We start from the raw sequence: 13,579 nt of genomic DNA, 5'->3' as shown, positions 1-13,579 counted from the left end.
GTCCCCGTCCCCGTTTCCCCATGGACCCCGTCCCTTTGTCCCCACAGACCTCGTCCCCATTTCCCCATGGACCTTGTCCTCGTGTCCCCATGGACCTCGTCCCTTTGTCCCCACAGACCTCATCCCCATTTCCCCATGGACCTCGTCTTTGTGTCCCCAGGGACCTTGTCCTCGTGTCCCCATGGTCCCCGTCCCTGTGTCCCCATGGACCTCATCCTTGTGTCCCCATGGACCTCATCCCCGTGTCCCCACAGACCCTGTCCTCGTGTCCCCATGGTCCCTGTCCCCATTTCCCCATGGACCTCGTCCCCATTTCCCCATGGACCTCGTCCTCGTGTCCCCATGGCCCCGGTCCCCATGGCCCCATGGCCCCATCCCCATTTCCCTATGGCCTTCGTCCTCGTGTCCCCACGGACCCCGTCCCCATGTCCCCATGGACCCTGTCTCTTTGTCCCCATGGATCCCGTCCCCGTTTCCCTATGGCCTTCGTCCTCGTGTCCCCACGGATCCCGTCCCCATGTCCCCATGGTCCCCGTCCCGTTGTCCCCGTGTCCCAGAGCCATACGGCACCGTGTCACCGTGTCACTTGGTGCCCAGGTCCTCCTGTCCCCAAATCCCTTGGTGTCCAGGTCCCCCTGTCCCTTGGTCCCCCTGTCCCCAGGTCCTTATATCCTCATGTCCCCACATCCCCTTGGTCCCCACGTCCCCAGTGTCCCCGTATCTCTTAGTCCCCATGTCCCCAGGTCCTTAGGTCCCCATGTCCCCACATCCTTTGGTCCCAGTGTCCCCACTTTCCTTGGTCCCCGTGTCCCCATGTCCTTGCATCCCTGTGTCCCCATGTCCCCAGGTCCCTGTGTCCCCAGGTCCCTGTGTCCCCACGTCCCCACATTCCGTGGTCCCCATGTCCCCACATCCCTTGGTCCCCACGTCCCCACGTCCCCAATGTCCCCACATCCTAGTCCCCATGTCCCCACATCCTTATATCCCCACGTCCCCACACCCCGTAGACCCTATATCCTTACATCCCCGTGTCCCCTGCCCCTGGTGTCCCCTGTCCCCTGGTGTCCCCTGTCCCCTGGTGTCCCCATGTCCCTCCCCGTGTCCCCACGTCCCCCGTGGGTGACGCCAGGTGCCGGTGCCCGCAGGCCTCGGCGAACCAGCGGGCGGGCCGGGCGGGCCGGGTGGCCCCGGGGAAATGTTTCCGCCTCTACACGGCCTGGGCCTTCCAGCATGAGCTGGAGGAGACGCCGGTGCCCGAAATCCAGCGCGCCGACCTGGGCGCCCTCGTCCTGCTGCTCAAGAGCCTCGGTGAGACCCGGGGATGGGGGTGGGTCGGGAGGCCGGGGACCCGGAGGGACGTCCTTGGGGGGCGTTTGGAGCATCTCAGGGGGCTTTGGGGCATCTTAGGGGGCGTCAGGGTGTCCTAGGAGGCATCTAGGGGGGCTTTGGGGCATCCTAAGGGCCATTAGGGTGTCTCAGGAGGCATCTAGGGGGGCTTTGGGGTATCCTAAGGGCCATCAAGGTGTCTTAGGAGGCATCTCGGGGGGCTTTGGGGCATCTCGGGGCTTTGGGGTATCCTAAGGGCCATTAGGGTATCTCAGGAGGCATCTCGGGGGGCTTTGGGGCATCTCAGGGGGCTTTAGGGCATCCTAGAGGCCATCATGGGGTCTCAGGAGGCATCTAGGGGGGCTTTGGGGCATCTCAGGAGGCATCTAAGGGGGGCTTTGGGGCACCCTAGGGGACATCAGGGTGTCCTAAGAGGCATCTAGGGGGGCTTTGGGGTATCCTAAGGGCCATTAGGGTATCTCAGGTGGCATCTCAGGGGGGCTTTGGGGCATCCTAGAGGCCATCAGGGTGTCTCAGGAGGCATCTCAGGGGGCTTTGGGGCATCTCAGGGGGCTTTGGGGCATCTTTGGGGCCATTAGGGTATTTTAGGAGGCATCTCGGGGGGCTTTGGGGCATCTCAGGGGGCTTTGGGGCATCTTAGGAGGCATCTCGGGGGGCGTTCGGGACATCTTGGGCACTTTTAGGGCACATTTGGGGACATTTGGGGACAGGACGGACCTCGGGGCAGGGCCTGAGGAACACGGGGGACGTTTTGGGGTGGGGACATCCCCCCGGGGTAGCGGCGGGTGACGTCCCCGTCCCCAGGCATCAACGACCTGATCCACTTCGACTTCCTGGACCCGCCGCCCCACGAGACGCTGGTGCTGGCGCTGGAGCAGCTCTACGCCCTGGGCGCCCTCAACCACCTGGGCGAGCTCACCACGGTACTGGGAGCACTGGGAGGGACTGGGAGGGACTGGGGGGCACCAGGGGGGACTGGGGTGGTGGGGCTGGACCCTGTGGGTGGGGTCGCGTTGGTACTGGGAGCACTGGGAGGGAGTGGGGTGGTGGTGTTGGATCCTGTGGGTGAGCTCACCACGGTACCGGGAGCACTGGGAGGAACTGGGGGCGCCGGGGCAGGGTTACTGGGAGCACTGGGGCGGGGTTACTGGGAGCACTGGTCCCCTGACGGTGTCCCCGCGCTGTCCCCAGCTGGGCCGGCGCATGGCGGAGCTGCCCGTGGAGCCCATGCTGGCCAAGATGATCCTGGCCTCGGAGCAGTGAGTGTCCCCTGGTGTCCTCTGGGTGTCCCCTGTCCCCTGGTGTCCCCTGGGTGTCCCCCGGGTGTCCCCTGGGTGTCCCGGTGCCCCGATGTCACCCCTGGCCCCACCGTGGGTGTCCCCGTCCCCTCGGTGATGTCCTCTTGGTGACATCCCCATCCCCTTGATGGTGTCCCCGTCCTCTTGGTGACATCCCCAACCCCTCGGTGTCCCCAACCCCTCGGTGTCCCCAACCCTTCGGTGTCCCCATCCCCTTGGTGACATCCCCTCGGTGACATCCCCATCCCGTACTGTCCCCATGGGTGCCCCGGGGCCATCCCTAGGGTGCCCCGGTGCCATCCCCACGCCACGGGGTGCCCCGGGGCTGTCCCCGAGGTGCCCCGGGACTGTCCCCAAGGTGCCCCGGTGCCATCCCCACACCACGGGGTGCCCCGGGGCTGTCCCCAAGGTGCCCTGGGCCTGTCCCCAAGGTGCCACGGTGCCATCCCCACACCACGGGGTGCCCCGGGACTGTCCCCAAGGTGCCACGGTGCCATCCTCACGCCATGGGGTGCCCCAGGCCTTTCCCCAAGGTGCCATGGTGCCGTCCCCACACCATGGGGTGCCCCAGGACTGTCCCCAAGGTGCCCCGGTGCCATCCCCACACCACGGGGCGCCCCGGGCCTGTCCCCGAGGTGCCCCGGGGCTGTCCCCAAGGCGCCCCGCTGCCGTCCCCGCGCAGGTACGGGTGCACGGAGGAGGTGCTGACGGTGGCGGCCATGCTGTCGGTGAACAACGCCGTCTTCTACCGGCCCAAGGACAAGGTGCTGCACGCCGACAGCGCCCGCGTCGGCTTCCACGTGCCCGGCGGGGACCACCTCGTGCTGCTCAACGTCTACAACCAGGCACGGCGGGGCTGGGGGACGGTTGGGGACGCTTGGGGACACGTTGGGGACATGTTGGGGACACTTTGGGGATACTTTGGGGGACACTGGAGGTGCTTGGGGGTTGTTTGGGGACATTTCGGGGTTGCTTGGGGACACTTTGGGAATGCTTTGGGATGCTTTGGGGACACTGGAGATGCTTTGGGGACACTGGAGATGCTTTGGGGACACTTGGGGACACTTTGGGGACACGTTGGGGACGTTTTGGGGATGTTTGGGGATACTTTGGGGGACACTGGAGGTGCTTGGGGGATGTTTGGGGACACTTTGGGAATGCTTTGGGATGCTTTGGGGACACTGGAGATGCTTTGAGGACACTTGGGGACACTTTAGGGACACGTTGGGGACGTTTTGGGGATGTTTGGGGATGTTTGGGGATACTTTGGGGGACACTGGAGGTGCTTGGGGGCTGTTTGGGGACACTTTGGGGTTGCTTGGGGACACTTTGGGAATGCTTTGGGGACGGCTGGGGACACTGGGGATGCTTTGGGACGCTTTGAGGATGCTTGGGGACACTTTGGGGACACTTGGGGACACTTGGGGTTGCTTGGGGGTTGCTTGGGGACACTGGGGATGCTTTGGAATGCTTTGGGGACACTGGAGGTGCTTTGAGGACACTTGGGGACACTTTGGGGACACTGGGGATGCTTTGGGACGCTTTGAGGATGCTTGGGGACGCTTGGGGACACTTTGGAGACGCTTGGGGACACTGTGGGGACACTGGGGATGCTTTGGGGATGTTTGGAGACACTTTAGGATGCTTGGGGATGCCTTGGGGACACTTTGGGACACTGGGGATGTTTTGGGGACACTTTAGGGATGCTCTGGGGACACTTTGGGGACACCGGGGATGCTTGGGGACACTCTGGGGTCACTTGGGGACACCTTGGGGACACAGGTGGGGGGAATGGGCTGTCCTGGGGACGTGGGGACGGGTGTTTGGGGTGGCCTGGGGGATCCAGGTCCAGGTTCTGACCTGTCCTGTCTTTGTCCCCTCCTGTGTCCCCGTGTCCCATGTCCCCATCTCCTTCGTGTCCCCGTTCCCCCTGCTGTCCCCACGTCCCCATCCCCTTGTCCCCTTGTCCCTGTCTCCCCTGCTGTCCCCTGCTGTCCCCGTGTCCCCCTGTCCCTTGTTGTCCCCGTGTCCCTCTCCCTGTCCCCATGCCCCCGTGTCCCTTATTGTCCCCATGTCCCTCTCCCTGTCCCCATGTCCCCATGTCCCTTATTGTCCCCATGTCCCTCTCCCTGTCCCCATGTCCCCACGTCCCCGTGTCCCCATGTCCCTTATTGTCCCCATGTCCCTCTCCCTGTCCCCATGTCCCCACGTCCCTTATTGTCCCCATGTCCCTGTCCTCATGTCCCTCTCCCTGTCCCCATGTCCCTGTGTCCCCTGCTGTCCCCATGTCCCCATGTCCCTTATTGTCCCCATGTCCCCATGTCCCTCTCCCTGTCCCCATGTCCCCGTGTCCCTTATTGTCCCCATGTCCCTCTCCCTGTCCCCATGTCCCTCTCCCTGTCCCCATGTCCCCATGTCCCTGTGTCCCTTACTGTCCCCGTGTCCCTCTCCCTGTCCCCACGTCCCCGTGTCCCCATGTCCCTTATTGTCCCCGTGTCCCTCTCCCTGTCCCCATGTCCCCACGTCCCCGTGTCCCTTATTGTCCCCATGTCCCTTATTGTCCCCATGTCCCTCTCCCTGTCCCCATGTCCTTGTGTCCCCTGCTGTCCCCGTGTCCCCATGTCCCTCTCCCTGTCCCCATGCCCCCGTGTCCCTTATTGTCCCCATGTCCCTCTCCCTGTCCCCATGTCCCTCTCCCTGTCCCCATGTCCCTCTCCCTGTCCCCATGTCCCCATGTCCCTGTGTCCCTTACTGTCCCCGTGTCCCTCTCCCTGTCCCCACGTCCCCGTGTCCCCATGTCCCTTATTGTCCCTGTGTCCCTCTCCCTGTCCCCATGTCCCCACGTCCCCGTGTCCCTTATTGTCCCCATGTCCCTTATTGTCCCCATGTCCCTCTCCGTGTCCCCGTGTCCCCGCAGTGGGTGGCGAGCGGGCACTCGGTGCAGTGGTGCTACGAGCACTTCGTGCAGGCGCGGTCGCTGCGGCGGGCGCGGGACGTGCGGGAGCAGCTGGAGGGGCTGATGGAGCGCGTCGAGATCGCCCCCTCCTCCTGCGCCGGAGACCTCGTCCCTGTCCGCAAGGTGCCCCCGCAACCCCCCCCCCAAAAAAAAAAACAACCCAGGGATCCACCCACCCAAAAAAAAAACAGGCAGAGACCCCAAAAACCCCACCCAGGGATCCCAAAACCCCACCGAGGGACCCCAAAAACCCACCCAGGGACCCCAAAAAACTCATTGAAGGACCCCCCCCCCCAAAAAAAACCACCCAGGGACCCCAAAAACCCCATCGAGGGACCCCAAAAACCCCACCCAGGGACCCCGAAACCCCACCCAGGGACCCCAAAAACCCCATCAAGGGACCCCCAAAACCCCACCCTGGGACTCCAAAGACCCCACCCAGGGACCCCCAAAAAACCCACCCAGAGACCCCAAAACCCACTGAGGGACCCCAAAAACCCAGCAGGGGACTCCAGAAAACCTACTCAGGGACCCCCCAAAACCCCACCCAGGGATCCCAAAAACCCACCCAGGGACTCCAAAACCCCACCGAGTGACCCCAAAACCCCACCGAGGGACTCCAAAAACCTACAGAGGGACCCCAAAATCCCCACCCAGGGATCCCAAAAACCCACCCAAAGACCCCAAAACCCCACTGAGGGACCTCAAAAACCCACCGAGGGACTCCAAAAACCTACTCCGGGACCCCAAAAACCCCACCCAGGGACTCCAAAGACCACACCCAGGGACCCCAAAAAACCCACCCAAAGACCCCGAAAACCCCACCCAGGGACCCCCGGGTCTCCCCAGGACCCTTTGGGAGCCCCCCTCCAGGACCCCGAATTCCCCTTGGAGTTTTTTAGGGCCCACATTTCCCCCTTCGGGGTCCCATTTCCCCTCCTGGGACCCTCTGAGATCCCCCCAGGAACCCCCTCATTTCCCCTCCAGGGACACTCTTGGGCCCCTATTTCCCCTCCAGGGACCCTTTGGGGCCCCTGTTTCCCCCCTCCTGGGTCCCTCAGGACCCCCCTTTCCCCCCTCGGGACCCCCATTTCCCCCCTCCTGGGTCCCCCCAGGACCCCATTTCCCCCTTTGGGAACCTCATTTCCCCCCAAACGCCCCCATTTCCCCCCTCAGGACCCCTATTTTTCCCCCTAGGACCCCATTTCCCCACTCGGGACCTCCATTTCCCCCTTGGGACCCCCCATTTCCCCCCCAAGGACCCCATTTCCCCCGCCAAGGACCCCCATTCCCCCTCCCCAGGACGCCCATTTCTCCCCTCGGGACCCCAATTTCCGCCCTCCTGGCTCCCCCGGGACCCCCATTTCCCCCTTTGGGAACCTCATTTCCCCCCAAATGCCCCCATTTCCCCCCTCAGGACCCCTATTTCTCCCCCTAGGACCCCACTTTCAGCCCCAAGACCCCATTTTCCCCCTCGGGACCCATATTTCCCCCCTCCTGGCTCCCCCAGGACCCCCATTTCCCCCCTTGGGACCCCCGTTACCCTACTCCTTGGTCCCCCATGACCCCATTTCCCCCCTTGGGACCCCCATTTCTCCCCTCTTGGGTCCCCCAGGACCCCATTTCCCCTCCAGGACCCCCATTTCCCTCCCCAGGACCCCATTTCCCCCTCCATGACCCCATTTCTCCCTTTGGGACCCCCGTTTCCCCCGTCCTGGGTCCCCCCCCAGGACCCCCATTTCCCCCTCCTGGGTCCCCCAGGATCCCCATTTCCCCTCCCCAGGGCGCCCATTTCCCACCCGGGACCCCATTTCCCCCCTCAGGACCCCCATTTTCCCCCCTGGGACCCCATTTTCCCCCCAAGACCCCATTTCCTCCCTCCTGGCTCCCCCAGGACCCCATTTCCCCCCCCAGGACCCCATTTCCCCCCCCAGGACCCCCATTTCCCCCCTCAGGCCTCCGTTTCCCCCCCAGGACCCACATTTTCCCCCTCAGGCCCCCATTTCCCCCCTCCTGGCTCCCCCAGGACCCCCATTTCCCCCCTCGGGACCCCCCCATTCCCCCCCCCGTAATGCCCCCCCCCATTCCCCCCCTCCCCAGGCCATCACCGCCGGCTTCTTCTACCACACGGCGCGGCTGACGCGGGGCGGCTACCGGACGGTGAAGCACCAGCAGACGGTGTTCGTGCACCCCAACAGCTCCCTCTTCGAGGAGCAGCCCCGCTGGGTGCTCTACCACGAGCTCGTCTTCACCACCAAGGAGTTCATGCGGCAGGTGGGGGCCGCGGGGACAAAAAGGGGACGGGGCTGGGGACACCGCGGTGGGCCGAGGGGTGCGGTTACGGGGATAACCGCACGGGTACGGGGCTAACGGCATGGGTACGGGGATAACCGTATGGTTATGGGGACGAGGAGGGCGGTGGGATGGGGATGGGGTGGCATTTTGGGGTTTTAGGGACATGGGGACATAAAGGGGACGGGGCTGGGGACACTGCGGTGGGCTGCGGGGTGCGGTTACGGTGATACCCGCATGGTTACGGGGCTAACGGCACGGTTACGGGGATAATGGCACGGGTACAGGATAACCGCACGGTTATGGGGATGACCACATGGTTATGGGGACAAGGAAGGTGGTGGGACGGGGATGGGGTGGCACTTTGGGGTTTTAGGGACATGGGGACAAAAGGGGATGGGGCTGGGGACACCGCGGTGGGCTGAGGGGTGTGGTTATGGGGATAACCGCACGGGTATGGGGATAACGGCACAGGTACGGGGATAACATGGTTATGGGGACGAGGAGGGCGGTGGGACGGGGACGGGGTGGCACTGTGGGGTTTTAGGGACATGGGGACATAAAGGAGACAAGGCTGGGGACACCGCGGTGGGCTGAGGGGTGCGGTTACGGGGATAACGGCATGGCCCACGGGGATAACCGCACGGGGTACGGGGACGAGGAGGGCGGTGGGACGGGGACGGGGGTGGCACTTTTGGGGTTTTAGGGACCCGGGGCAGCACCGGGGACCCCCCGGTGACCCTGCCTGTCCCCCTCCCGTCCTCGTCCCTGTCCCCAGGTGATCGAGATCGACAGCGCCTGGCTGCTGGAGGTGGCCCCGCACTACTACCAGGCCAAGGAGCTGGAGGACGCCGGCGCCCGCAAGATGCCCAAAAAAGTGGGCAAGAGCCGGGAGGAGCTGGGCTGAGCCCCGGGGGCGCGGGGAGGGGACGCGGGGACGTCCCTGGGGGCTTTGAGGACACGGGGTGGGGCGCGGGGACGTCCCGGGGGACCCCGAGTGTCCCGAACGCAGCTTTGGGTGACAAAAAGGCTCTTGGGGTCGCCTCCGCAGCGCCCCTCGGGGAAACGATCCCATAGATTTCTTTTTTATTCTGTACATTAAGTTATGGGGGGGGGGAGTCCCGGGGGGGAAAGGGGGGTGGTTTCATGCAGCCCCCGGGGGTCCCGGGGGTCCCGGGGCTTGAGGGCGAGGCGCAGCGCCGGCCCCGTCCCCGGTTCGGCCAGCCCCGCCGCCGCCGCCACCGCCGCCGCCGCCACCAGCAGCTTCTTGGCCTCGGACACGGCCGGGGGGGCCGGCATCAGCTGGGGGGGGGTCAAAAAAAAAAAAAAGGGGGGGGTTTGGGAGGGGCAGGAGGGGCCCGGCGATGTCCCCTCGTGTCCCCTGGGGTCCCCTCCCTTACCTTGTCCACGTGGTGGCAGCGGATGAGGCCGTGGGAGTCGAGGAAGAAGGTGGAGAAGGCGTCGTAGGACCTGGGGGGGGGGGACACGGGGACGATGCGGGGACACGGGGGGGACGTTGGGGACGTGGGGGCGTTGAGGGGGATGTTGGGGACATGGGGACGTTGGGGACAGGGGGTTGGGATCCCACCCTGGGAAGTGACAGGGATTTGGGGACGCGGGGCTGGGAGCCCGACCCGGGGAGCGGTGGGGACGGGGAGGGGGGGCGTGTGGGGACAATGGGGTTTGGGGACAATGGGGTTTGGGGACAATGGGGTGTGGGGACAAGATTTGGGGACAGGGGGGCAGGGAGCTGCAGGACAAGGGGGGACAGGGGTGGGGACCTCGGTGGCAGAGGGGACATGGGGGGAGAGGGAACATGGGGGGGAGCGGGGCCGCGGTCCTGGGGCTGTCGGGTCTGCGGTGGCAGCGGGGACGCGGTGACAACGGGGACGCGGTGACAACGGCCGAGGGGACACGGCGCTAAACCCCCCCCCCCCCCGAGGGCTGCGGCGACGACCAAGGGTGCCGGGAGGGGACGAAAGGGGGGCAAAAGGGGACAAACGGGGACGAGAGGGGCCAAAAGGGGAGGAGAGGGGGCCAAAAGGGGACGAGAGGGGGCCAAAAGAGGAGGAGAAGGGGACAAAAGGGGACAATGGGGGACAAGAGGGGACAGCGGGGTGCTGACCGCAGCAGCTCGCGCTTGTCGCGGCGGTAGAAGCGCAGCAGGCAGAGGTGGAAGGGCAGCCCCGTGAGGCGCCAGCGGGCGCGGATGCTCCAGTCCTCGGGGTGCTGGGTGAGGGCCAGCACCTCCAGGCGCAGGCTGGCGAAGTAGCCCCAGGCGGCGGCGCGGCAAAGGGCCACGGCCACCTGGTACATGGCCCGGCCCCTGCGGGGACGCGGGGACGCGGGGACGTCACCTCGCTTCCCCGGAGGGAGTCGGCGGGCCCCCGCGGAGATGGGGTTTGGGGGGTTTTGGGGGGGGTTTCGGGGGGGTTTTGGGGGTCCTCACCGCGTGCGGAGGCGCAGGGGGCGGTTGACGAACCCGACGTCCGGGGAGTAGAGGGCGTAGTCGGGGATCTTGAGGAAGAAGTTGGGGAGCTGGGGGGGGACGGGAAAAGAGGGGACGGGGACAGGAAAAGGGGAGGGGGACAGGAAAAGGGGACAGGAAAAGGGGACGGGAACAGGAAAAGGGGACGGGGACAGGAAAAGGGGAGGGGACAGGAAATGGGGAGGGGGACAGGAAATGGGGAGGGGGACAGGAAATGGGGACAGGAAATGGGGACGGGAACAGGAAAAGGGGAGGGGGACAGGAAAAGGGGAGGGGGACAGGAAAAGGGGACGGGGACAGGAAATGGGGACGGGGACAGGGGACGGGGACAGGAAAAGGGGGAGGGGGACAGGAAAAGGGGACGGGGACAGGAAAAGGGGAGGGGGACAGGAAAAGGGGACGGGGACAGGAAATGGGGACGGGGACAGGAAATGGGGGACGGGGACAGGAAATGGGGGACGGGGACAGGAAATGGGGGACGGGGACAGGAAATGGGAAGGGGACAGGAAATGGGAAGGGGACAGGAAATGGGCGACGGGGACAGGAAATGGGCGACGGGGACAGGAAAAGGGGGACGGGGACAGGAAAAGGGGACGGGGACAGGAAAAGGGGACGGGGGACAGGAAATGGGGGACGGGGACAGGAAATGGGGGACGGGGACAGGAAAAGAGGGGACGGGGACAGGAAATGGGAAGGGGACAGGAAATGGGCGACGGGGACAGGAAAAGGAATGGGGACAGGAAAAGGGGGACGGGGACAGGAAAAGGGGACGGGGACAGGAAAAGGGACGGGGACAGGAAAAGGGGACGGGGACAGGAAAAGGGGACGGGGACAGGAAAAGGGGACGGGGACAGAGCCCCGAGGCCACCCTGGTGTCATCGACAGGGGACAAGCGCCCAAGGGCCGGACCCCAAACCCCGTCACTGCCCTCCCCGTGCGGCCCCAACCCACAACCGAAACCCCAAACCGGCCCCAAAAGCACTGGGGATTCCCCCAGCCTCGTCACCCACCTCGCTGGACCCCAAAACCCCACCCCACCCCCTTTATGGGGGCACTCAGGACCCCAAAACCATCCAAGAAACCACCCCCACCCCTTTATAGGGGCAGCCAGGACCCCAGAACCACCCCAAAACCACTCCAGTCCCTTTATGGGGACACCCAGGACCCCAAAACCACCCCAAAACCACCCCAAAACCACCCCACCCCCTTTATAGGGGCACCCAAAACCACCCCAAACCCAACCCATGCCCTTTATAGGGGCACCCAGGACCCCAAACCCACCCCAAAACCACCCCAGAACCACCCCGCCCCCTTTATGGGTACACCCAGCACCCCAAACCCACCCCAAAACCACCCCACCCCCTTTACGCCCCCCCCCCCCCCCAGCGCCCAGGCCCGGAGCCCCCCAAACCCCGCAACCGTTGGTGGGGGCGGGGACACACGACACACTTTCGGGGCGCCTTTTGGGGTCGCCTGCTGAGCTTTTACCTCGTGCCGCAGCTTCTGGTGCATGAGGGCCAGGTGCTGCTCCATGCCGGGCGGGGGGGCCTGGGGGGCCGCCGGGGGCGAGGCGCGGGGTTCGGGGGGCTCGAAGCAGGAGGACGGCAGCGGCGTCGAGGACGGTTCCCTCCGGTGGGATCGGGATCGGGGTCCGGGTTTCGGGGAGCCGGGGGGCGGCGGGGGAACGGGCCGGGGGAGCCCGGGGGCGCCCGGGGGGGCGGCGGAGGAGGCGGCGGCAGCGGCGGTGGCGGAGGGGGAAGGAGCGGGAGCAGCGAGCAGCGGCCTCGGCCCGGCTGAGGGTCCTGCGGGACGCGGGGTGTGGGGCGGCCCCGTAGCGGGGTGGGGGGCGGCCCCACAGAAGGTTTGGGGTTGCTCTATAGGAGGGTGGGGGGCTGCCCCATAGGAGGGTGGGGGGATGCACCATGGGGGTGTGGGGCGGCCCCATAGGGGTGTGGGACTGCACCACGGGGGTGTAGGGCTGCCCCATAGTGGGGTGTGGGGCTGCACCATGGGGGTATGGGGTTGCCCTAAAGTGGGATGTGGGGCTGCCCTATAGCAGGGTGGGGATACGCCATAGGGGTGGGGGGCTGCCCTATAGTGGGGTGGGGGGATGCACCATGGGGGTGTGGGGCTGCCCTATAGCAGGGTGTGGGGGGCTGCCCCATAGCAAGGTGGGGATACGCCATGGGGGTGGGGGCTGCCCCATAGCAGGGTGTGGGGCCGCACCGTGGAGGTGTGGGGCTGCCCCATGGCAGGGGAGGGGTATGGGGCTGCCCTATAGCAGGGTGTGGGGCTGCACCATGGGGGTGTGGGGCTGCCCCATAGCAGGGGGGGATATGGGGCTGCCCTATAGGAGGGTGTGGGGCTGCCCTATAGCACGGTGTGGGGCTGCCCTATAGCACGGTGTGGGGCTGCCCTATAGGAGGGTGGGGGGCGGCCCTATAGCGGGGTGTGGGGTGGCCCTATAGGAGGGTGTGGGGCTGCCCCATAGCGGGGGGGGGCTGACCCACAGGGGGCTGGGGCTGCCCTATGGGGTCCAGAACCGCCCCACAGGGCCCTCAGCCGGACCCCTCCTCACGCTCAGCCCCGCCCCCTCATTTCCATAGCCCCGCCCCATTCCCCGCCTCATTTGCATAACCCCGCCCCCGCTCCCCATACACACCACCCCACAGCCCCCCCCTCCCCGACCCCCTATTTGCATAACCCCGCCCACACCCCGCCGCATTTACATAACCACGCCCACCCCCGCGCTCCATTTGCATAGCCCCGCCCCCCTCGCGGCCCCACCATTTCCGCCGCCCCGCCCCCACCGCCGCCCTCACCTGCGGCCTGGCCCGGTAACGGCGGCGCTGGGGGCCCGGCCCGGCCCAGGAGGCGGCGGCCCCGGGCCAGGCGGGCAGGAGGCGGAGGCCGGCGGCGGCGGGGCCGTGCCGGAACATTGGCGGAACCGCCCCGCTGCCCCCCTCGCCTCTCCTCAGCCAGCCGGCGAGCGGCCTGCGCATGCGCGGCGCCGCCGGGGCCCGGCGCGCATGCGCCGCCGGTGGGGCGGGGGGGGGGCGGCGCGCACACGCCGCAGGCGCGGCGAAAGCGGCGGGAGGCTCCGGAAGGTGACCGGGAGGGGAGGGTGGGGGCGCATGCGCGGTGGGAGGGAGGCGGGGGGAGGGAGGGGGGGAGGCGCGCATGCGCGGTGGGGCTCAT

At 66.4% G+C, this 13,579-nt stretch overlaps 2 protein-coding genes across 3 annotated transcripts in view; one reads left to right on the top strand and one right to left on the bottom strand.

Moving 5' to 3' along the window:
• Positions 1 to 8,962, top strand: part of DHX16 (DEAH-box helicase 16) — a 23,757-nt gene extending 14,795 nt beyond the window's left edge. For both annotated transcript variants that reach the window (XM_066986663.1, XM_066986662.1), the window contains exons 14-20: positions 1,146 to 1,308; positions 2,152 to 2,270; positions 2,539 to 2,606; positions 3,328 to 3,490; positions 5,563 to 5,724; positions 7,702 to 7,875; positions 8,672 to 8,962. In XM_066986663.1, the coding sequence (XP_066842764.1) occupies positions 1,146 to 1,308; positions 2,152 to 2,270; positions 2,539 to 2,606; positions 3,328 to 3,490; positions 5,563 to 5,724; positions 7,702 to 7,875; positions 8,672 to 8,800 (978 nt within the window). In that variant the 3' untranslated portion in view covers positions 8,801 to 8,962. The remainder of the gene's footprint in view (positions 1 to 1,145; positions 1,309 to 2,151; positions 2,271 to 2,538; positions 2,607 to 3,327; positions 3,491 to 5,562; positions 5,725 to 7,701; positions 7,876 to 8,671) is intronic.
• C35H6orf136 (chromosome 35 C6orf136 homolog) lies at positions 8,957 to 13,579 on the bottom strand. The gene is made up of 6 exons (XM_066986609.1): positions 13,204 to 13,579; positions 11,870 to 12,183; positions 10,343 to 10,431; positions 10,019 to 10,219; positions 9,294 to 9,363; positions 8,957 to 9,195 (listed from the first exon to the last, which is right to left on the bottom strand). The coding sequence occupies exons 1-6, from the start codon at positions 13,577 to 13,579 to the stop codon at positions 8,992 to 8,994; spliced, it is 1,254 nt and encodes a 417-aa protein (XP_066842710.1). The 3' UTR covers positions 8,957 to 8,991.

This window comes from Anser cygnoides, chromosome 35 (assembly GCF_040182565.1).
Source record: "Anser cygnoides isolate HZ-2024a breed goose chromosome 35, Taihu_goose_T2T_genome, whole genome shotgun sequence".
In the NCBI taxonomy this organism is placed as follows: domain Eukaryota; kingdom Metazoa; phylum Chordata; class Aves; order Anseriformes; family Anatidae; genus Anser; species Anser cygnoides.
Note: the sequence above shows the minus strand (reverse complement) of the source record. Positions and strands in the feature narration are given on the sequence as shown.

Coding starts and splice junctions, on each gene's coding strand:
- C35H6orf136 (XM_066986609.1), bottom strand. CDS start 13,579: ATGAGCCCCACCGCGCATGCGCGCCTCCCCCCCTCCCTCCCCCCGCCT. Junction 10,432..11,869: donor ACCAGAAGCTGCGGCACGAG/GTAAAAGCTCAG, acceptor GTCCCCCCCCAG/CTCCCCAACTTCTTCCTCAA. Junction 9,364..10,018: donor GACAAGCGCGAGCTGCTGCG/GTCAGCACCCCG, acceptor CCCCCCCCCCAG/GTCCTACGACGCCTTCTCCA.